This window comes from Phacochoerus africanus, chromosome 9 (genome assembly GCF_016906955.1).
Source record: "Phacochoerus africanus isolate WHEZ1 chromosome 9, ROS_Pafr_v1, whole genome shotgun sequence".
Classification (NCBI taxonomy): domain Eukaryota; kingdom Metazoa; phylum Chordata; class Mammalia; order Artiodactyla; family Suidae; genus Phacochoerus; species Phacochoerus africanus.
Window position 1 is genome coordinate 93,842,200 of NC_062552.1, and position 21,829 is coordinate 93,864,028.

Genomic DNA, 21,829 nt, shown 5'->3' on the forward strand with positions numbered 1-21,829 from the left:
CAGTGGGACAGACTCTTTGAAGTAAGGACTTCTCCACATATCCGGGAGTGACGGTTCCTGCCAGTCGCCCGACAAATGGCTGGAATCTCTTTTGCGGGGAAGGGTCTGGTCTTGCGCCCCATCCCGCGAGGGTCCCAGGCTGCCTGGAAGATGAGCAGATGCCGGGGCGCACCGGCCGCCCCCGGAGGCAGCCGATTCTGCCTCGGCAGAGAGCTGGAGACCGAAGTCCCGGAGAACCCCCCACCCCCCGCCCACCGGACCCCGCCGCCCTCCCCACCGCCCCAGGGACGGGCCGAGCGGTGCCGAGAGGTGGGAGGCTGGAGCCTGCTGAGGTCATTTCCTGTGCCTCTCGGCGAGCCGCCCCGGGAGCGGAGCCGGGCGCTCTGCCTTTAAGGAGCGGGCGGGGAGCGGGCGGGGAGGGGGCGCGGCAGAGCGCTGAATGGGGCGCTGCGAGGTCCTCACAGCTTTGTGCTGCCTGCCCGCGGGCACCTCTCTTGGCCCTGCCCGGCCCGCCCCGCCCACCACGACCCCTGCTGCAGGGGAGCGGAGACCCGGCGGCCGCTGCGGACTCGAGCGAGATCGACGCAAGGTCAGGGGCGGACGCGCGCTCGGGGCGCCCGTGTGCCGGATACGCGGCGGGGAAGCCGGCGAGCAGGCTGGAGGTGAGCGGCCCCCGGCGCCCAGCTGGCTGACATGGGGTTGGCGGGGACCCGGGTCGGGGTGCGTTGGCCGAGGAGGGTGTTTAGTTGGGCGGAGAGGATCGGTTCCCTCTGGCCAGAGGGCAATTCCGGAACAGGTGCTTTCGTACCTGGAAACGAGCTCCCAGCAGCCTGGAGCGCCGGGAGCGGCAGGTCAGGTTCCGGGGACCCGCACCGCGAGGCGAGTAGCCTTCCTGGGGAGGATCCCCAGTTTGGGACCGGTTCGATCCAGTTGCTCAGAGCGAACTTGCAGGCTTTCCGCCGCGTTGCCTGAGCTCCCGCTCGCTCTCACTCCTCCCGCTTCCCTCCCCGTCTCATCTCGGGTTATCTCTGTGCGATTTCTGGGGGGGCGGGCGGGGTGTTCTCTTACGGGTCCTTTTTGGATGAGGCTTGACTCCTAGAGGAGGGTCAGTCAAACAGAAAAGAAGACTAGGTGGCCTCCCTGTGACACCAGGAACTTTGGGTCTTAGAAGGCTTCGAGAGGAACCTGTCTTTGGGGCTCAGGGGGCCTTAATGGAGGGGACAGAGGCAATGAAGCCCCTCCTGTGGGAGTAAGTCCACTTTCTGTTGGATTTGTTCCTGCCCGGGGACGTCTCCTCCATAAGCTTTTGCTGCGAATACACCGCACAAAACTTCTGGACAGAGCCGTAGTTCGTGCTAAAACTTCTGCTTGAAAGATCATTTTCATAACAATTTCAATGGAAAAGTCATTTGTTCCTTCCTTAAACTTTGTGGACTGTCTTCTGTGCCAAAGACACTGTGTATATGGTTACATCACTTTAACACTTTATAGAACATCCCTTCCAGTGTTTCTGCAGGTTGTTATCCCCATTTTGTAAAGGAGGAAACTGGGACTCCGAAAAATTGTGATTCGCCCAAGGTCATACAGCTGAAAAGGGGAAGAGGCAAGGCTCAGATGGAAGCCTCCTTAATGCCAACTGTGGAGTTTGCTCCACTGTCCACCACCCTCCCTCTCCAATCAGCCACCAGAGCTGAGGTACAGTGGGGTACATACACCCTGTGGTCCCAGACTCGTTGAAACTAATAGGGGAGCTGAGAAAATGTGGCTCCCTTTCTGCCCCCTCTAGAAGTCACCAGCCACAGCAAGAGGTATTATTCCTCCCACTCTGCTTCCAGAAGAGCATTCTTGACCGTTCTCTTCTCCTCTCTGTGTATCTGTGTGTACACCTCTGCTCCCTGGGGGTTGAAGAGTGCTTCCTACATAACTGATGCTGAGGCACTGCAGGCTGACTTACAGCAGGCTGGCCGCTGAGCCACCATCTTGCCTGTCCTGGCCAACCCAACTGAACTGTCTCCCTCCTGTCAAAAACTCAAAACGGATCGCTTCTGTGGGGAAACAGGTGGAACTTGTTGCTAGCTGGAGGATGAATTAGAATAACCTCAGGAGGGAGTTTCTGGGTGGCTCAGTGGGTTAAGATCCAGCGTTGTCATTGCTGTGGCTTTGGTCGCTGCTGTGGTGGAGTTCGATTCCTAACCCGGGAATTTGTGCATGCGGCCGATGAGGTGGGGAGGGACAAAAGCCTGAATGGACAGCAATTTGGACTTGGCCATTTAAAAATATACATCACTTAGCCCTACAGTTCCATTTCTGAGACTTTATCCTTCAGATAAACTCTGATATGTATGAAGTGATATCTGGTCGTTGAATATTCATTGCAGCATTGTTGATTTTAGCAAAAGGTTTAAAACAACCCAAATGTCTGTCAAATAGGGACTCAAGTGAAATCACGTGAAAGCCATACAGTAGAATACAATAAAGCTGTTAAAAAGCGTGAGGGGAAAATGGGGCAGAGATCTATCTCCATATAGGAGGCTCTCTGAGTTACATTAAGTACAATGTGTATGGTGTGCTGCCATTTGTGTGTGTGTGTGTATGTGTGAATGCTTATATATAACGTGGAATATTTTGAAAGACACAAATCCCCGGAAGAGTGGTTGCCTCTGGGGAAACAAACTATGGCTGGAGTACGGGGGTGGGAAGATGCCTCACTTTGCACCATATTGAATTTTGTTCAGTATTCAAAAATAAAGCGATAAAATCATTTTTAAAAATTCCCTGACCTCCTCTCCCATGTGGTGGTGAGCACATCTGTGGGCTGCCTCTCTTAGTATGTGCTCTGGGTTTGCCTTTGGTTTGTTGATAGTAGCCGTCACTTATTGAGCACTTACTGTATGCCAGGCTTTTGTAATACCTCCTTTAATTCTCAGAAAAAAAAAAACAAAATACTGTGAGCAATGAAACTGCCAGTTTTGAAGGTCAAAGAAATGGTTAAATGTTGACAGTTTCATGGGGTTCAGCTTAATCTTATTGTTCTCCTTTTCAAATATCATTGCCCTTAATTTCAGATAGGCTGAGAGGAGTTAAACAGATGGTTGAAGGTCACAGGATTAAGTCGTGCTTGAGCCAGGATTCAAACCCAGGCCTGTTTGGTGCCCAAACTCAGGATCTTAAGCACTCCGTTCTGCTGTTGCTCTTTAGTGGTTTTGTCTCAAGGGGATGCTATTCCTGGCTCTCCTAGCCCTTCTGGTATATAGATCCCGGAAGGCTGGCACAGGCTCACCTTTTCATGTCTCTCCCAACATTGTGGTGTCTCACTCAGCACCCAAAGGAGGTAAGACACCTGTTGTTGGCTTGAGAAGATGACAGTGTGAGATCAGTGGGGGCTGTGCCCCTGTGACTGCTCACCCTCTGCCAGCTCCATTCCCTGAAAAGGGGCGCATAGCTCTTGCCTCACTGGAGGCGGGTGGGCAGCCTAGTCTGGCGAAGCACGGTTAGAAGGTGGTGGTGGTGCACGCCATGAGCAAATGGAGCTCACAGCAGGTGCCTGCACTCAGGGAGTAAGCCATTGCCGGCTGGCATGGGAGAGCCTAGTGGAAACTGTCTCCAGAACAGCCTCCGTTTGCTTCTGATGCTTCCTGCGGAGACCTCTGCCCTCTTTCTTTTAGGTACTTGGATTGATTGGCCCCCTTTGCAGGCAAGTGCCGGGATATTCAGACCGTAGACCTGAGCCTCACAAGCCACACACAGGCTCTTTCTTCATCGTTAGGTCCCCAACCTCGCACATGGGCATCTGTTACCAAAAGTTGGTTAAATTAAATGTAATCTCAGCGTTTTGTCGATTTCTGGTCAAATCCCGAAACTTGCCAGAGCTATCCCAGGCCAAGTTTGTGTTTTCTCTGATGCTGGTTGGAGTCTGAAGTCACCTAATGATGCCCTGTGCCCTCTGTTCATTACCCTCCTACCGGTGGCCCCTGCCTCTGAGGCATATCTCTACTGCCTCTGGCCTTGGCAGCCCAGGGTGCTGGGGGAGGAGGGTTGCTTAGGGAGTTCCAGAGCAGGTGCCAAGGCCCCAGCAACATTTGACTTTTCTGCCAAGCAGTTTAGCAGGGTGGGCACTAGTGGGACTCAAATAACAGGCTTTGACAAGAGTGGCTGTGAGTTGGTAATCATTGTAGCTGGCTGGAGGGCAGTTGGGGATTTATTGTACTCTTCTCCCTACTTTCGTGTCTGAAGCTTTCCAGAATATAACACAAACAATTGAGCTGGGGTTTGTCCCCAGATCACCTCTCTTATATCATTTCCCCAGGGAACACATTAATGCCGTATCTGTGTTAGGCCTGCCTGGTAGCCTGAGACTCAGTCCCCACTCCTGAAGCATCTTCCTGGAAAGAGGGCAGTTTTAGATGTTGGGAGATCAGGATTCTTGGCCCAGCTCTGATACTGCTTAGCGCTGTCTCTCTTAGCATGTCACAGATGTGAAGAATTTTCTCATCGATTCAGTGTGAATTACATCACCTGTCCTCCGTCTCAGGGATAATGTGAGGGAAATGAGTGAAATAATGCCTGTCAAGGTAACGCTTTGGAAAGTTATGAACCGAGATTTCCCTTGTGACATAGTGGATTAAGGATCTGGCATTGTCCCTGCAGCGGCTCAGGTCACTGCTGTGGTGCGAGCTTGATCACTGGCCTGGGCACTTCCGCATGCTGTGGGTGCCATGCCCTCCCCCCAAAAAAAGTTACAAACCATTCTGCAAGTTCTGCTCATCCTTGCCCATCTTTGTGGGAGGTACACGTGCAAGGTGGCTCAGCAGCAGAGCTTCAACGTACAGGTATTTTCCCTCAATATCCCGTGTTTGTATAGCTGCAGCCCTGACCACCTGCTTCTATCGGAAGAGCCTCTGGGCCTTGGCTTGGCATCAGGCACCTTTTTCCAGATCCATTTAGAAACCTCTTAGCTCTCCTAGCGTGCCAGGACAAGCTTAACAAGGGTGCCAGCTCCCTTGCCAGCATCCCCAAGCAGGGAGAGAATTAAGCAGAGCACTTGATGGGTTCAAATCCATGATGTCATGAATATGCTGGGAAAGTGCTCCCTATAGAGTAGGTATAATCTCAGGTGTCCCGGTGAGGCAGAGACCAGTGACATTTTCTTTCCAAAGTCCCTGGAGATTTTGATAATTTGGGTTTCCACTCTTGCCCTGGAATCTGAGCGGCAGCTTCAACAATCAGTAAGAAGGAATGAACATTCACCAAACTTTTTTTTTTTTTAACTACACAAAAGGATTAAGTTTCCCCTGCCCTTTGGTTTGAGTTGGATGCTTTTACAGCTCATTCTTAGCCCTGGGCTAGGTTGCAAGACTCCCAGGTCCTAACGTCAGATCTGCCACTTTTTTACCTTATGCAAGGGAAGTAAAATCCCCTTAAAGGACAAAGAAAATCAGATGTGAAGCCTCCGGGCCCTCTCTGGAGGCCCCACAGGGCTCTGTTGTCTTTTCAGCTGTGATCTTAGCTCAGAGAAGGTTATGTTTTGTTTTTGTCTTTTGTCTTCCTGCCCGTTCCAGTTGGTCCCAGTCTTTTGAGGTGGGGATTGCTGGGAGGTCACAATGTAGGATTGTTTGGGATGACAGTTCCGGGACAGCAGGGCTGAAGTCATGTATCCAGTGTTCTGAGCAGCCCAGAACCAAAAGACTTCATCACCAGACCCATCAGTGGTTCCATTGTTGGGCCCTTCTTGGCGGGTCTACTGACGCTGTTTTTTAAAGAAAAAATTGGGACCTGTGATAAATGTCTGTGCTTTTGGAGGGTAGAGTGTCAGAATACTTGAGACTGGCACGCGCTGGGAAATCTCGTGCCTAGGTTCACGTTAGTGCCAAGGATCCTGAAAGATCCTATAGAATATTTCTCTCATTCTTTGTTTTTGTTTTTGTTTTTGTCTTTTTGCCAATTCTTGAGCTGCTCCTGTGGCATATGGAGGTTCCCAGGCTACGGGTCAAATCAGAGCTGTAGCTACTGGCTTATGCCACATCCATAGCAACACGGGATCCAAGCCGAGTCTGTGACCTACACCACAGCTCGCGCCAATGCCAGATCCTTAACCCACTGAGCAAGGCCTAGTCGGATTCATTAACCCCTGAGCCACGACGGGAACTCTTAGAATATTTCTCTCATTCTTAACAGTCCACCCCACTCTTTGTGAAATCAATTTGGCAGGTTTTGGATGGGGAAGGAGCACAGTGGCCAAGAACAGGCACTTTGGTGTTTTGTTTTATTTTGTTTGGCTGTGCCTTCAGCATGCTGAAGTTCCTGGGTCAGGGATCAAACCCAAGCCACAGCAGCGACCATGCCGAATCCTTAACCCCTAGGCCACTAGGGAACTCCAAGAACAGGCACTTTGGAGTGAGAATCCCAGTCCTGCTACTTACTAGCTGCAGAGCTCTCTGTCCCTCAGTGCCCTCACCTGAGAGTGTGGGCTAGTGCCCAACCCTTTTCTTGTGGGTTGTCATGAAAATTAAAGAAGCCACATGTGCCTGGCAAATAATAATAGCTCTTAACTACTAACTTAATAAATAATAGCTCTTTGTGGTGTAAAATGGGAGAACGATATTGTGAAAGTCAAATGCAGCTTGGGAAGCAATACTGATGGTTAACCCATCAGGGACAGGCTCATTATTGCCCCAGGGTAATATTTAGTGACATATAGGACATGGCCAGGTTTCCTGAAGCTGAACCTGTGGCACATGGAGGTTCTTAGGCTAGAGCCTAATTGGAGCTGTAGCTGCTGGCCTACACCTCAGCTACAGCAATGCGGAATCCCAGCTGTCTCTGCGACCTACACCACAGCTCATGGCAACGCCAGATCCTTAACCCACTGAGCGAGGCCAGGGATCGAACCCACATCCTCATGGTTCCTAGTTGGGCTTATTACCATTGAGCCACAATGAGAATGCCGAGATTTTTTTTTTGACAAATTTTTATTATGGGACATTCCATGCATATATTCAAGTAGAGAGACCAGTATACCCATCACCCAGCTTCAAAAATTATCAACATTCTGACAAATCTTATTTCATGTATCTTCCTCTACCCCACTCATCACCTCCTACTATGAAGTATTTTAAAGCAAACCCAGGACATTACCTCATTTCACCTGTAAGCCATATGTATCTCTAAATGGTGACATTTAAAAATATTATCATACAGGGAGTTCCCGTCGTGGCGCAGCAGAAACGAATCTGACTAGGACCCATGAGGTTGCGGGTTCGATCCCTGGCCTCGCTCAGTGGATTAAGGATCCAGCATTGCTGTGACCTGTGGTGTAGGTCAAAGACGTGGCTCCGATCTGGTGTTGTGTCTCTGGCGTAGGCTGGCAGCTGCAGCTCTGAGACCCCCTAGCCTGGGAACCTCCATATGCTGCGGGTGCAGCCCTGAAAAGACAAAAAAGACCAAAAAAATGATCATACAGACTTTGAAAAAACTTATGGTTTCCAAAGGAGACAGGTTGCACGGGGGATAGCCTGTGGTTTGGGATGGAAATGTGATACAATTGGGTTGCAATGATCATTGTACAACTATAAATGTAATAAAATTCATTGAGTTAAAAGACACCAACCTTGGAGTTCCCGCTGTGGCTCAGAGGTAATGAACCTGACTAGTATCCATGAAGATGCAGGTTTGATCCCAGGCCTCAGTGGGTTATGGATCCAGCATTTCCATGAGCTGTGGTATAGGTCTCAGACACGGCTTGGAACCTGCATTGCTGTGGCTGTGGTGTAGACTGGCAGCTCCAGTTCGACCCCTAGCCTGAGAACTTCCATATGCCACATGTGTGGCCCTATATATATATATAAAATCAACCTAGAAAATTAACAATCATTCCTCAAAATCACTTGATCCTCAGGTGACCATATATCATGGTATGTGTTTCTTGCCAAGTGTAATTAATAGCACCCTAGAAGAAGGATTTTAAAAGTCCTGGTTATGAAAAAAAAAAATTATAAGGAGTTCCTGCTGTGGCTTAGCAGAAATGAATCTGTCTAGCATCCATGAGGACTCAGGTTTAATCCCTGGCCTGGCTCAGTGGGTTAAGGATCCGGCGTTGGTGTGGGCTGTGGTGTAGGTTGCAGATGAAGCTCGGATCCGGCATTGCTGTGTCTGTGGTGTAGGCCAGCAGCTACAGCTCCAATTCAGTCCCTATTCTGGGAACCTCCGTATGCCGCAGGTGCAGCCCTAAAAAGACAAAATGAAATGAAATGAGATGAAATAAAATTCTGGTGTTGGATATGTCTTCTAGCCCGTGTCTGCTCTGTGCCATCTCTGCACCTGTATCTCCCCTCTCATGTACATTCATACATCCTTCTTCGTTTTCTCATCCCTGACCCAGGTTTTTCTCCTTCTAAAATATGTCCTAGAGACATCTGTGTAAATTCCCCTGGCTGGGGATGTTATAGGTGTCTACTTGTTCTGAATTTGAATAAAGTGTTTTCTAAAGACTTGTGGTTTTCTGGAGTTCCCGCTGTGGTGCAACAGGATCAGTGGCTTCTTGGGAGCCCTGGGACGCAGTTTTGATCCCTGGCCCCGAACAGTGGGTTAAGGATCCAGGGTTACCATGGCCATGGCTTATGGCCACAGCTATGGCTCAGATCTGATCCCGCCGTAACTTGTGGGGTGGCCACAAAAGAAAATAAATAAAGAGGCTACAGCAAAATATCTACCAATTTTCTGGTTTGCAGTTTGTAACTTAAAGAATGAGAGTCTGTTCCAAAACAGGATGATTCGATGACAACTGACAAAATCCCAACTAAAGAGAGAATTGTCCAGAAAATTTAAAGCATTCCATTTTTATTCCATTTTTTCCCCCTATCCAAAATTAGTAAAGAATCAGTACTCAGGAGTTCTAGTGGTGCAATAGGTTAAGGATCTGGCATTGTCACTGCAGTGGCTTGGGTTGCTGCTGTGGCATGAGTTCAGTCCCTAGCCCAGGAAGTTTCACATGCTGAGGGCGCAGTCAAAAAATTTAAAAATAAACAAAGAATCAGTGCTCAACTGAGAACCAAGGTTCTGCCTTCAGGTAGCCATGTGATCTCGGATGAATCTGTTATCCACTTTTAAGTCTTCCTTAAAGACTCCTCACCCCCCAGCAGACTCCTCTCCATTTCCTGCTAATATTTATCTGCATATTGAGTAGCAGCTGTGACTAATTTTGCAACTAGACTTTCCTGAGTTCCCTGAAAAACTCAAAAGACAAGGCGACCTCTCTTATTTCCCTTTGCATCTCCACTGCTGTTCTAGGCATATCAGTGTTCATGGACTGAATCAATGTTTGTTAAATGGATAATTGAATGAAAAGCAAACGAGGCTTATGTTCTACTTCTATAACAATGAGAATAGGTTCTCCTGTGGTTTCTCAGGTTTTGTGATTTCCTGAGGTTGCCCAGCTAACTTATGGTGGAATGGGACCTGCTGAGCTAAGGAAACCGGCAAAGGGACAGAGGGAGGGCAAGGCTCACGTCCCTCCCCCCCACCATTTCCTCCTTCCTCCTTGGATCTCCTCCTCCTCTCTCTACAGAACTCCTCCTCACACACTTAGCATTTTCCCTCTCTGTGTGCTGGTCCTCAGGGCTCCCTGGAGGATCCAGAAGTTGCTTCCATCATGGCAGAGCTCAAGGTGGAGACCCGGGCCAGCGTGGACTGGCAGAAGCGTTGCCTGGCCCTGGAAACCCAGCTTTTCAGGTTCCGCCTGCAGGCCAGCAAGATAAGGGAGCTGCTGGCCGACAAGGTGAGTCCTGGAGAGCAGGTGGCGCCTACCCTCCCCACAGAGGTCACTAATCAGAGAGAGTTGGGGAAAGCCAACTCTCTTTCTTTCCTTTCCTTTCCTTTCCTTTTCTTTTCTTTTCTTTTCTTTTCTTTTCTTTCCTTCCTTCCTTCCTTCCTTCCCTCTCTCCCCCCTCTTTCTTTCTCTTTTTTGAGAGACTTGATTGAAATATATTTGACCTGTAACAGTATATAATTCCAGGTATGCAACATGTTATTTGATACATATTATAATATGATTGCCATCATAGCAATAATTAGCACCTCTATCATATCACATAATTACCATTTCTTTCTAGTGGGTGGAAGAATCAAGTTCTAGCCTCTTAGCAGGTTTGATGATTATAATGCAAGACGGTTGGCTGTGTTCCCTACACTGTGTGTTAGGGCGTATTTACTACCCATTGCAGAAAAGTGCACTTTTAAGAAGGTGCTCTCTGTACTTGTAAAGTGAAACCCAAGGTAGTCTGTTTTTTTCAAAGATCAAAATCTAAGCCATTTACTAATCTGTCATCTTGCATTCTTTCCTGCCCTGCTTCTCTCTATGACACGCCAAAGACATGATACAGATCTTTTTGGTCCTGCATCATCTTGAGTCACATGTGGCTATAGTGGAGATTCTGTTATTGCCTTAATATGTCTTCCTCAATCTGGGGAAGAAAGACGGTTGGGAGAGAAGAATGGCTATCCCCTCCCTGCTGCTCACCCTCTATTAAACGTAGAAGCTGTGGAAGGCAGCCTGGTTTCCTGGTGACCAAGACATCAGGGTTTGCAGCCAGACCCACCTCTAAGGCAGGCACCCAACTGTCTACCTTTCAGAGTTATTTTGAGAACTGTATCGGATCACATATACAGTGACTGGGTCTTTTTTGTGTGTGTGTGTGTGTCTTTTTGCCTTTTCTAGGGCCACTCCCGAGGCAAATGGAGCTTCCCAGGCTAGGGGTCTAATCGGAGCTGTAGCCACCGGCCTACACCAGAGCTACAGCAACTCAGGATCCGAGCCGCGTCTGCGACCTACACCACAGCTCACGGCAACACCGGATCCTTAACCCACTGAGCAAGGCCAGGGATGAAACCTGCAACCTCATGGTTCCCAGTCGGATTCGTTAACCACTACGCCACGACGGAAACTCCAGGAAGATACTCTAAATGGCTGTTTTTAGAGGCCTTTTGGAGCATAACCCATCTAGAGAACGGAGACCTGAAAATATGCGTCTCTTAGTTGAATCAACTATTCCCTGTAGTTTTTTTTTTTTTTTTATTGCATCCATCAGCTAGCAAACCCTTCTTTCCTAGTGTAAAGGTAAAATTCAGGCTACCTCTCTCCAAATGATGTCAAAGTCTTGATGAATAAAGCCTGCATAAATGTCGTGTTTTCTAAAAACCCCACAACTTGAAGTCCAGGAAGACAAGTCACTGATGTCACCTCTGCCTTTCTGCTGTGTGGCCCTGGACTGGCTTGGACTAGAACCTTGGGTGTGTTGACATTGCTGTCTCCTAGTTCAGGCTTTGCAGAGTGGAGACCAGTAGGGTTCCCGTGGGTGTGGTTCAGGTACTACTAGTAGAAAGGGTAGAATTCAGCCACCTCAGGGAAAGAGAGGCAAGCCTTAGCCAGTGGTTCTCAAAATGTCATCCTGGGACCTCCTATGCCGGAAAGCTAGAGTGCTGATTAAATGCGTATTTTCTCGGGCCCCACCCCAGTCCTTCTGACCCAAGTCTCATGCTGCTAATAATCTGTGTTTAAGAAGCACTCTGGAGGAGTTCCCGTCATGGTGCAGTGTAAACGAATCCGACTAGGAGCCATGAGGTTGCAGGTTTGATCACTGGCCTTGCTCAGTGGGTTAAGGATCCGGCGTTGCCGTGAGCTGTGGTGTAGGTTGCAGATGCAGCTCAGATCTGGCATTGCTATGGCTGTGGTGTAGGCTGGCAGCTGTAGCTTCAGTTAGACCCCTAGCCTGGGAACCTCCATATGACACGGGTGCAGCTCTAAAAAGACAAAAGACCAAAAAAAAAAAAAATTTAAAATAAATTAAAAAAAAAAAAAAAACGCCCTGGAGAAGTTCCCTTCCTGGCTCAGTGGTAATGAACCTGAGGATGAGGATGCAGTTCAGTCCCTGGTGTTGCTCAGTGGGTTAAGGATCTGGCATTGCTGTGAGCTGTGGCATAGGTTGCAGAGGAGGCTCGGATCCAGCGATGCTGTGGCTGTGGTGTAGGCCAGCAGCTGTAGCTCTGATTCAGCCTCCTAGCCTGGGAACTTCATATGCTGCAGGTGAGGCCTTAAAAAAAAAAAGAAAGAAAGAAAGAAAGAGAAAGAAGTGCTGGAGTTCCCGGTCGTGGCGCAGTGGTTAACGAATCCGACTAGGAACCATGAGGTTGCGGGCTCGGTCCCTGCCCTTGCTCAGTGGGTTAACGATCCGGCGTTGCCGTGAGCTGTGGTGTAGGTTGCAGACGCGGCTCGGATCCCGCGTTGCTGTGGCTCTGGCGTAGGCTGGCGTAGGCTGGTGGCTACAGCTCCGATTCAACCCCTAGCCTGGGAACCTCCATATGCCGCAGGAGCGGCCCAAGAAATAGCAACAACAACAATAACAACAAAAGACAAAAAAAGAAAAAAAAAAGAAGTGCCCTGGAGTTGGTGGTGTCTCTGCAGCCCAAGGATGTTGGTTCAATCCCTGGCCCAGCACAGTGGCTTCAAGGATTCAGTGTTGCCGCAGGTACAGCGTACGTAGGTTGCAACTGTGGCTCGGATCAGATGCCTGGCCTTGGGAACTCCATAACTCCATATGCCATGGGACAGCCGAAAGTGGAGGGAAAAAAAAGCACCAGAAGTTGAATTTGTAGACTCTCAAGTATGAGAACCTTGTCTTCGATGTGGTATTGGAGGTGTGTGAGGGAAAGAAGGGGTTAGCAGGGACTGACTAGCACAGCTCAGAGGCAAGAGACTTCTATTTCTAAAATAGACTTCTAATTCTAAAAATGACCATTATGAGACACCTAGATCTACTAAATATTTAAAATATCCTTCTAGAGCCTCATTGCCTACCTGCTTGCATCTCTCACAAGTGTCCTTTTTTTTTTGTCTTTTCTAGGGCCGCACCCGTGGCATATGGAGGTTCCCAGGCTAGGGGTCTAATCGGAGCTGTAGCCACTGGCCTACACCAGAGCCACAGCAACGTGGGATCCAAGCTGCGTCTGCAACCTACACCATAGCTCACGGAAACACCGGATCCTTAACCCACTGAGCGATGCCAGGGATTGAACCCACAACCTCATGGTTCCTAGTCAGATTCGTTAACCACTGAGCCATGATGGGAACTCCAAAGTGTCCTATCTTAATAAATCTATTTCTTGCCTATCAAAAAAATAGAATAAAATATCTTTCTAAGTGCAGAGCTATGTACTAACAAAAAAAGGAATCCTCAGGGGTAAAATGAAGAGGAAAAACCAGAGTGGTACTCAACTCTGGCAGCTGAGTTGGGGTGGGTGAATGCCTGGTTTCCCTTTAGTAATGAAAGGTTCAAGGTTGAGTTTTAACATCTGTGGAGACAGAGATGAGGTCTGGCCCTTGGAGGCTCCAGCTGAAACTGAAACTTCCAGGTAAAGTCAGGACTATCAAAAGGCTTTATGTGAAATAAAAGAGTGGACAAAAAAAAAAGAAAAGAAAATCATCCAGCAGCACAGGAAGATGACAGAACAGTTTCTCAAACTTAACCAAGGCTCGGGCAGAAAAAAAGAAAACTAAAGACAATGAAAAGTGTCCCCCGACCGCCTGATGTTATTGGTTTAACGTTAGAATTTATACGATCTGTGGATTAGGAATCGTAAGTTCTGGGCCAGTGATACCCCTGGGAGACCTGGTAGAAGCTAACATAGAACCTCTCTCCTGGAGGAACAAGACCTCAACCCTGGTCACTCAGGGTCCCCACAGGGGAGAAAATGTCCTTAGGGAAGATGAATGTATGATCTACCATGACTAAGTACTTGGGAGAATAACCCTTAGTGAGTGCAAGTTCATGTACATAACAAACTGGACTCAATCCCCCAAGAACTTCTGTTAATAGAACTGTTGGCAAAATACTGTAAAATCAGTGAGTTCAGGAGTTCCCTTGTGGCGCAGCAGGTTTAGGATCCAGTGTTGTCACTACTATGGCATGGGTTTGATTCCTGGCCTGGAAACTTATACATGCCTTGGGTGCAGCCAAAAAAAAAAAAAAAAATCGCTGAGTTCAAATCGAAGACACAATAAACTGTTGAAAATATAAAAATAAAACACTAAATAGACACTAATAAAAATACATCCAAAAAGATCAGAAAAAGAACCAAACGAAACTGGTAGACATGAGAAATGTTTGCACTGAAATTAAACATTCAGTGGATCCGTTGAACATCAGATCAGGTGCCACAAGAAACAGAGCTCACGGATGCAAAGCCAGGCCTGAGGATGTCACCCAGGACATCATGTGACACAGACGAAGACACAGGCTGAGCCATGGATGTCACAATGGCAGGATCCTTCTGGAGGTTCTAGAAGTGGAGGAGAGAGGGCAGGAGAGGCATTGCTTGAAGGCAGAATGGCTTAAAATTTTCTAGACTTGATGAAAGACTTGAAGCCTCAGATTTAAGAAGCAGGATGACACTAAGCAGTCTACATTTTTTGAAAAATCCATTCCTTCTCATGTAACATTCCAGACATAAGCAGCCTAGCTCTGGGGAGAGATTATCTGCACGTTTGATGGTGGCTCACCCCTTTGTCCACATTCCAACCCCTTCCCTTTGAGCATATGACCCAAAGGTTGCCTTCATTCCTTCTGCTCATATCCCATTGGCCAGAACTTATTTACATGGTCATACCCAGCTGCAGGGAGGATTGGAAAGTGGAGTCTTTATTCTGGATTACCATGTGATCTATTAAAAGTCAGAGCTTCTATTCACATGAGAAGAAAGGGGGGAAGAGATAGCAGTCTTTAATCTAGATTTGGGGAGTTCCCGTCGTGGCTCAGCAGTAACAAACCTGACTAGTATCCGTGAGGATGTGAGTTCAATCCCTGGCTCTGCCCAGTGGGTTAAGGATCGTGCATTGCTGTGAGCTGCAGTGTCGGTTGCAGATGTGGCTCAGATCTGGTGTTGCTGTGACTGTGGTATAAGCCGGCAGCTACAGCTCCAATTTGACCCCCTAGCCTGGGAGCTCCAATATGCCTCGGGTGCAGCCCCTAAAATACAAAAAAAAAAAAAATTAATCTAGATTTTAAGTCTCAGAGTTCCCAGGTGGCAGAGCAGAATCCGGCATTGCTGCATCTGTAGATCACAGCTCTGGCTCAGGTTCAATGCCTGGCCCAGGAACTTTGATATGCACCGACACAGCCAAATAAATAAAGATTTAAAGTCTAGAATAATAGTAGTAGCAAATAGAAATATATATATGTATGTATGACTGAGTCACTTTGCTGCATAGCAGAAATTGGCACAACATTGTAAATCAACTGTACTTTAATTTTTTATTTTATTTATTTTTTTTGTCTTTTTTGTTGTTGTTGTTGTTGCTATTTCTTGGGCCGCTCCCTCGGCATATGGAGGTTCCCAGGCTAGGGGTTGAATCGGAGCTGTAGCCACCGGCCTACGCCAGAGCCACAGCAACGTGGGATCCGAACCGCGTCTGCAACCTACACCACAGCTCACGGCAACGCCGGATCGTTAACCCACTGAGCAAGGGCAGGGACCGAACCCGCAACCTCATGGTTCCTAGTCAGATTCGTTAACCACTGCGCCACGACGGGAACTCCTGTACTTTAATTTTAAAACTCGAATAGAAATAGAGCAGATCAGGAGAGCAGCTACTGAAAATGGAATAAAGTCTATTAACTCAGGGCAGGGAAAAGAAAAAAAGTATAGAAAAAAAAGGAGTGACTAGAAAATACAAAATGCAATAGTAGAAATAAATCCAAATGTCTTGGTTATAAAGAAACTTATACAAGACTGTCTATTGCAGCATCCATGAGTGAAAAATTGAAAATACTCTAAAATGTCTGTTGACAGGGGGATGGATAACCGTGTTAAGGATATTTGTACAATGGCAATACCACTTTGCAGTTAAAAATCAGTCAAGTAGGAATTCCCATCGTGGCGTAGTGGTTACTGAATCTGACTAGGAACCATGAGGATGAGGGTTCAATCCCTGGCCTTGCTCAGTGGGTTCAGGATCCGGCGTGGCCGTGAGCTGTGGTGTAGGTTGCAGACGCTGCTCCGATCCTGCGTTGCTGTGGCTCTGGTGTAGGCTGGTGGCTACAGCTCCAATTGGACCCCTAGTCTGGGAATCTCCATATGCTTCGGGAACGGCCCTAGAAAAGGCAAAAAGACCAAAAAAAAAAAAAAATTCAGTCGAGTAAAGCTACTTGTATAAGATCAATAAATCTCAAAAACCACTATTGAGCAAAAACGATCAGAAGGCTATATATACATAGAACAATACAGTTTATATAAACTTTTAAAACCTGCACAAAACAGAGGTGTGTTTAGGGGTGTGTACAAATGAGGTAAAAATGTGAACACAACCAAATGTAGGGCAAATACTTGGAACGAGAGCAGTAATATTGGGGAGCAGTACACTGGAGGCTCCAGCTGTATATAGTGATCCATTTCTTAAAAACACCAGAAGCACATATGACAGAAATTAAGATTTGACAAAAATGAATTGTGAATTTATGCTTTTAAAAAAATTACTCTCTGGTGTTTCTGCCAGCCTCAGATGTTTCATGATAAAAAATGTGTTGGCGTTCCTGCTGTAGTGCAGCAGGTTAAGGATCCCATGTTGTCTCTGCAACGACTTGGGTCCCTGCTGACACGCAGGTTCAATCCCTGGCCTGGTGCAGTGGGTTAAGGATCTGGTGGTGATGGGGCCCAGAGGTTCCATCCCTGGGCCAGGAACTTCAATATGTCGAGGGGGTGGCCAAAAAAAAATTTTTTTTGTTTGTTTTTGTTTAAATGCCTCTGTCCCCTATTCTCCAGGGGCCTTAAATACATTATAAATAAATACCTTTTTCCACAGACCCTTGGGCCTGGGTAGCTTGAACTTTTCTAATATTGGCCCCTTATCTTAGACTGTCTTTGATTGCTGTCAAAGTAACCAGAACTTCTTTTGCTTTGTTTTTTAGGGCCACACCCGTGGCATATGGAAGTTCCCAGGCTAGGGGTCCAATCGGAGCTGCAGCTGCTGGCCTACACCTCAGCTACAGCAATGTGGAATTCGAGCCGCATCTGCAACCTTCACCACAGCTTGTGGCAATGCCAGATCCTTAACCCACTGAGCAAGGCCAGGGATCAAACCTGCATTCTCACAGACACTAATTGGGTTCGTTGCTGCATAGCCAGAATGGGAATTCTACATAACTTCTTCCCATAAAAATGTTGGGGTCCAGAGCGTGACTTGGGTAAAAAAATGGGAAGCATACAGACACAGGGCAGAAGAGACTAGGGGTGTGACAGACACAGGGCAAAAGAGACTAGGGGTGTGACAGACACAGGGCAGAAGGGACTGGGGGTGTGGAAGGGGAGAGAAAGAAGCCTTGACTAGGAATCATGGGCTGGGACATTTAAGTAAGGTAGAGAGCTGGGACATTAGCCCGACACCAGACCTCTTGGCAGGAAACCGGATGGCCATAAACACCCCGTTGCTCAGTGTTGGGGCTGTGCCTGTCCCCTGCTGTCATCCCCAAACCAATAGGTCGGGTTCAAAAATTCATTAGAGGTTTTCCCTAGTACGTCAAGGTTAGTGTCAGGTCATAGGAAGGGGTGGCTCAGGTTTCTCAGGAGAGCTCCTGCTGGGGCCGGGACCTGGTGCCCGTCCCTGTCGCTTCTCCCAGAACTTACTTGTTGGTCATCGTCAGTATCCACCTGCACCCCGGTAAGCCAGCTCAGCTGGGTCCCTCTAGCCAGGCCCTTCACTCGCCTGCCCCCTCCACCCTTCCACAGCGCCCACCTGCCCTGGAGATTGCATTCCCTGCACAACTGATGGCCGCTCACTGTCTGCAGGTGGTCGTGCAGGGCAGGTCAAACCTGGGTGCTTCCCAGGGGACCTGCCCTGCCCAGGATCAGAATGCCACTGGCTGCTAAGGCTTGGAAGCGAGCCCTCTCCTTCCCCACCACACAGCTGGCTCACACCTGACTCCCTCTTGCAGAATTGCCATTGAGACATGGCATCGTCTGTGCTAAAAAGCAAGTTTTTAAATTTTATTGGAGTATAGTTGATATACAATGTTGTGCCAAATTTTTTTTAAAAGAAGAAATGTCCAGGTTCCCCAATAACGCCTCCCCTCCAGCTAAGAGGGGAGAGGAAGGGCGAGGAGAGAAGGCAGACCAAACTCTCCTTCTGCTGGGACACCTGTCACGGTCTGCTGTGCCCTTGCCAGGGCCGCCCATTCCGAAACCAGGTGAGCTCCAGGCTCACTTTCCCTTCAGCACAGCTGTCGAGGGAATGGATCACGTCTTAAAGTTCACTTCTTGCCCTGCTCCCGGGGCCATTTCCCCAGCTCTCTTCTTGGTGTATTGAAGAAGTCACAGAGGTAGTCAGATCAATTTAAAACCTGATGCTGGAGTTCCCGTCGTGGCGCAGTGGAAACGAATCCGACTAGGAACCATGAAGTTGTGGGTTCGATCCCTGGCCTCGCTCAGTGGGTTCAGGATCCAGCATTGCTGTGAGCTGTGGTGTAGGTTGGAGACACGGCTCGGATCTGGTGTTGCTGTGGCTGTGGTGTAGGCTGTCAGCTGTAGCTCTGATTCAAGCCCTAGCCTGACCTTCCATATGCAGCAAGTGTAGCCCTAAGAAGACCAAAAAAAAAAAATGAATTTTCTTCCCCTCTGTTTCCTAAAGGGATTTGAGTGGAGAAGACATTATGTAATAAAATATCCCTCATGGAGTTCCTGTTGTGGCTCAGTGGTTGATGAATCCAACTAGGAACCATGGGGTTGCGGGTTCAATCCCTGGCCTTGCTCAGTGGGTTGGGGACCCGGCATTGCCGTGAGCTGTGGTGTAGGTTGCAGACACGGCTCGGATCCCACATTGCTGTGGCTCTGGCGTAGGCCGGTGGCTACAGTTTCGATTGGACCCTTGGCCTGGGAACCTCCATGTGCCGCGGGAGCGGCCCAAAGAAATGGCAAAAAAGACAAAAAAAAAATCCCTCATTTTGGAGCTGGAATGTTTTTAACTCTGGTGCCTCTTCCTGAGGCCTGTTCTAGTGGGACTGTGTGTCCTTCCTCTTTTCTAGAATATCTTACTAGTTTCTTCAACCAGGCTTTTGAAATACACTGACTCAGTTTTATATTTATATACCAAAAATTTGTAGTTCAGGCCTTTTTTTTTTTTTTTTTTGAATATATAAATGGTTCCGTTCAGTCGCCTTAAACAAAGGAACAATGACTGTTGCTCCTCCCCTCTCTGACCATGGATTATACAGAGGCGGCAATTCAGTTTAATCACCGGCTTCACAGCATGTGGATAGAACTCAAGGTCCAGACAGACATATCCTTAAATGCCTCATAATTTGTGAAAAGGCCAGGTCCCATAAAAGAAGAATGTTAAGGCTGTTAGAACTGGGTGGAAATAAAGTCTGCGTAAAGTCATCACAGAATCAGCATTGGCACGTCTCTTTTGCTAGAAGATTCAGTTTGCTTTGGGAGCAGATGTCTTCTCGAACTTTTACTCAATGTGTATGAGGGTTTGTGTACATAGTCGTTGTTTCTGTTCTCCTAACCACACACACACACACACACACACCCTTTTTTTTAGGGCCGCACCCACAGCCTATGGAAGTTCCCAGGCTAGGAGTCGAATCAGAGCTGCAACTGCTGGCCTGCACCACAGCCACAGCCACACCAGATCTGAGTGGCATCTGTGACCTACACCACAGCTCAAGGCAATGCCGGATCCTTGACCCACTGAGCAAGGCTGGGGATCAAACCCACATCCTTATGAACACTAGTTGGGTTCTTTACCAGCGCCCGCCCCCCCCCCCATTTTTAATAAGACCCATGTAGTATTTCTCAGGAACCATTGTCTTGCTAGAGTTTTGTATAAAGCCATTCAAGAAGAGTCCTGTGCTGATGGGGGCCTGGCCCTGGGATGTTTGCATCCCCGAAGGAGTCATTCACTTTGCTTTGTTCTCTGCGGTCAGTCTACTGCTTTTCAGAGTGTGCTTTTCGTCTGCATCAGGATCTCCTGGTATTTTCTTTTCAAATGCATTCCCAGGTCCCTGCCTCAGATCTACTAAATAAAAACCTCTGTGGCCCCAGGAATGTGTCTGTAACGAGCTTCTGGGGATCCTGATGCCCTTGAAGGTGTGAGATCTTCTGCCAGGAACTCCTGCCCTGACCGCGTTCCTGGGCCCCATTCACCTGTCCGTCTAGTGGACGCCTTGTGCCCCAGGAGCCTCAGAGGGGGTTCTGGGCTGGGGGTGGGGGTGGGGGTGGAGCAGAGGATCCACAAACAAGACAGCGTCCTTTGTCTCCTGCCTCTTCTGCACTCAGACACCAGGGCAGCCCCACAGTTGTGTATTTTATATATTTGGAAATAAGCATACGATTTCAGTTGGACAAAAGATCTGATAGTAAACAAAAAGTTGAAAATCATTGTCTTTGATTGTAGCACACTTGGAACCATTTGATAGCTAAAATTGGGGGCTGCAACCTCAAATGCTTGCAGGTAACTGAGATGAGGGAGGCAGGAGGGTTCTGGGGAGGATTCAAGGAAATGTGCTATAGTGGAGGAGGAAGCCAGGCATTGTCAGAAGAAAACCTAACCCTAGTGTGTCCAGATTTCCTGAGTGTTTTTTTTTTTTTTTTTTGGTCTTTTTTGCCATTTCTTGGGCCGCTCCCGTGGCATATGGAGGTTCCCAGGCTAGGGGTCTAATTGGAGCTGTAGCCACCGGCCTACGCCAGAGCCACAGCAACGAGGGATCCAAGCTGCATCTGCAACCTACACCATAGCTCACGGCCATGCCGGATCCTTAACCCCCTGAGCAAGGCCAGGGATCGGACCTTCAACCTCATGGTTCCTAGTCAGATTCGTTAACCACCGAGTCACAACGGAAACTCCCCAGATTTCCTGAGTTTTCAAGAAAAGCTGGACCTCGGGGATTGCATGTGATATCTGGGTTTTTATAGGATGTGAGATATGGATGTGAGGGGCACAGTGGCTGAGGGTGTGGTGGACGCCGGAGCCAGTGCTCCTGAGTTTGAATCCTGGCTCTGCCTCCTGGCTGTGTGACCTTAGACAAGTTACCTAATCTCTCTGTGTCCATGTTTTCTTATCTGCAGAACAGGGATAATAATAGGACTTGCCTCTTAGGATAAGGATGAAGATGAAATGAGTTGATACATGTAAAGTGCTTTAACGAGTGCCGGACATATATCAGGTGGTCCTGTTTGGTTATGTCTGGGTCAGCTCAGTGCCCACAACACTGTAAGTCTTACCCGATGCTCTGTTGGCTAATGGTTGGCAACCTCTGACTTAGCGCCATTCTTTCTTGGAGATGGATCATAGGTAAGATGACCATGTAATTTATCTTCTAACCCAGGGCGCTTTGGAGAAAGAAAGGAAGGCTGTGTTACTCATTATACTGGATGACAGGTAAACACCAAACTCATCCAGGCTGCCTGGTCTCCCTGATCCTAATGTATGTGAAAATCCAACAAGTAGCTTGTATCTGCAGACTTCTTAGTAAGTGCCAAGTTATGCACATGAGCTTGACAAGAGGCATCTTGTGATCTTTACAACAACCCTAGAAGGTGGACAGTCGTTATTCTCTTTTTTTTTATTGTCTTTCCTCTTTTTAGGGCCACACCCACAGCATATGGAGGTTCCCAGGCTGGGGTCGAATTGGAGTTGTAGCCGCCAGCCTACACCACAGCCACAGCAACACCAGATCTGAGCTGCATCTGCGACCTACACCACAGCTCATGGTAATGCCAAATCCTTAACCCACTGAGTGGGGCCAGGGATCGAACCTGCGTCCTCATGGATACTAGTCAGATTCGT

General features: G+C 48.2%; 1 protein-coding gene across 1 annotated transcript in view; it reads left to right on the forward strand.

Annotated features, from left to right (window-relative positions):
- Nucleotides 1-451: 451 nt before the first annotated feature.
- The window catches only part of PLEKHH1 (pleckstrin homology, MyTH4 and FERM domain containing H1), a 59,776-nt gene continuing 38,398 nt past the window's right edge, over nucleotides 452-21,829 (forward strand). The window contains exons 1-2 of the mRNA XM_047795192.1: nucleotides 452-662; nucleotides 9,614-9,772. Coding sequence (XP_047651148.1) covers nucleotides 9,647-9,772 — 126 coding nt within the window. The 5' untranslated portion in view covers nucleotides 452-662; nucleotides 9,614-9,646. The remainder of the gene's footprint in view (nucleotides 663-9,613; nucleotides 9,773-21,829) is intronic.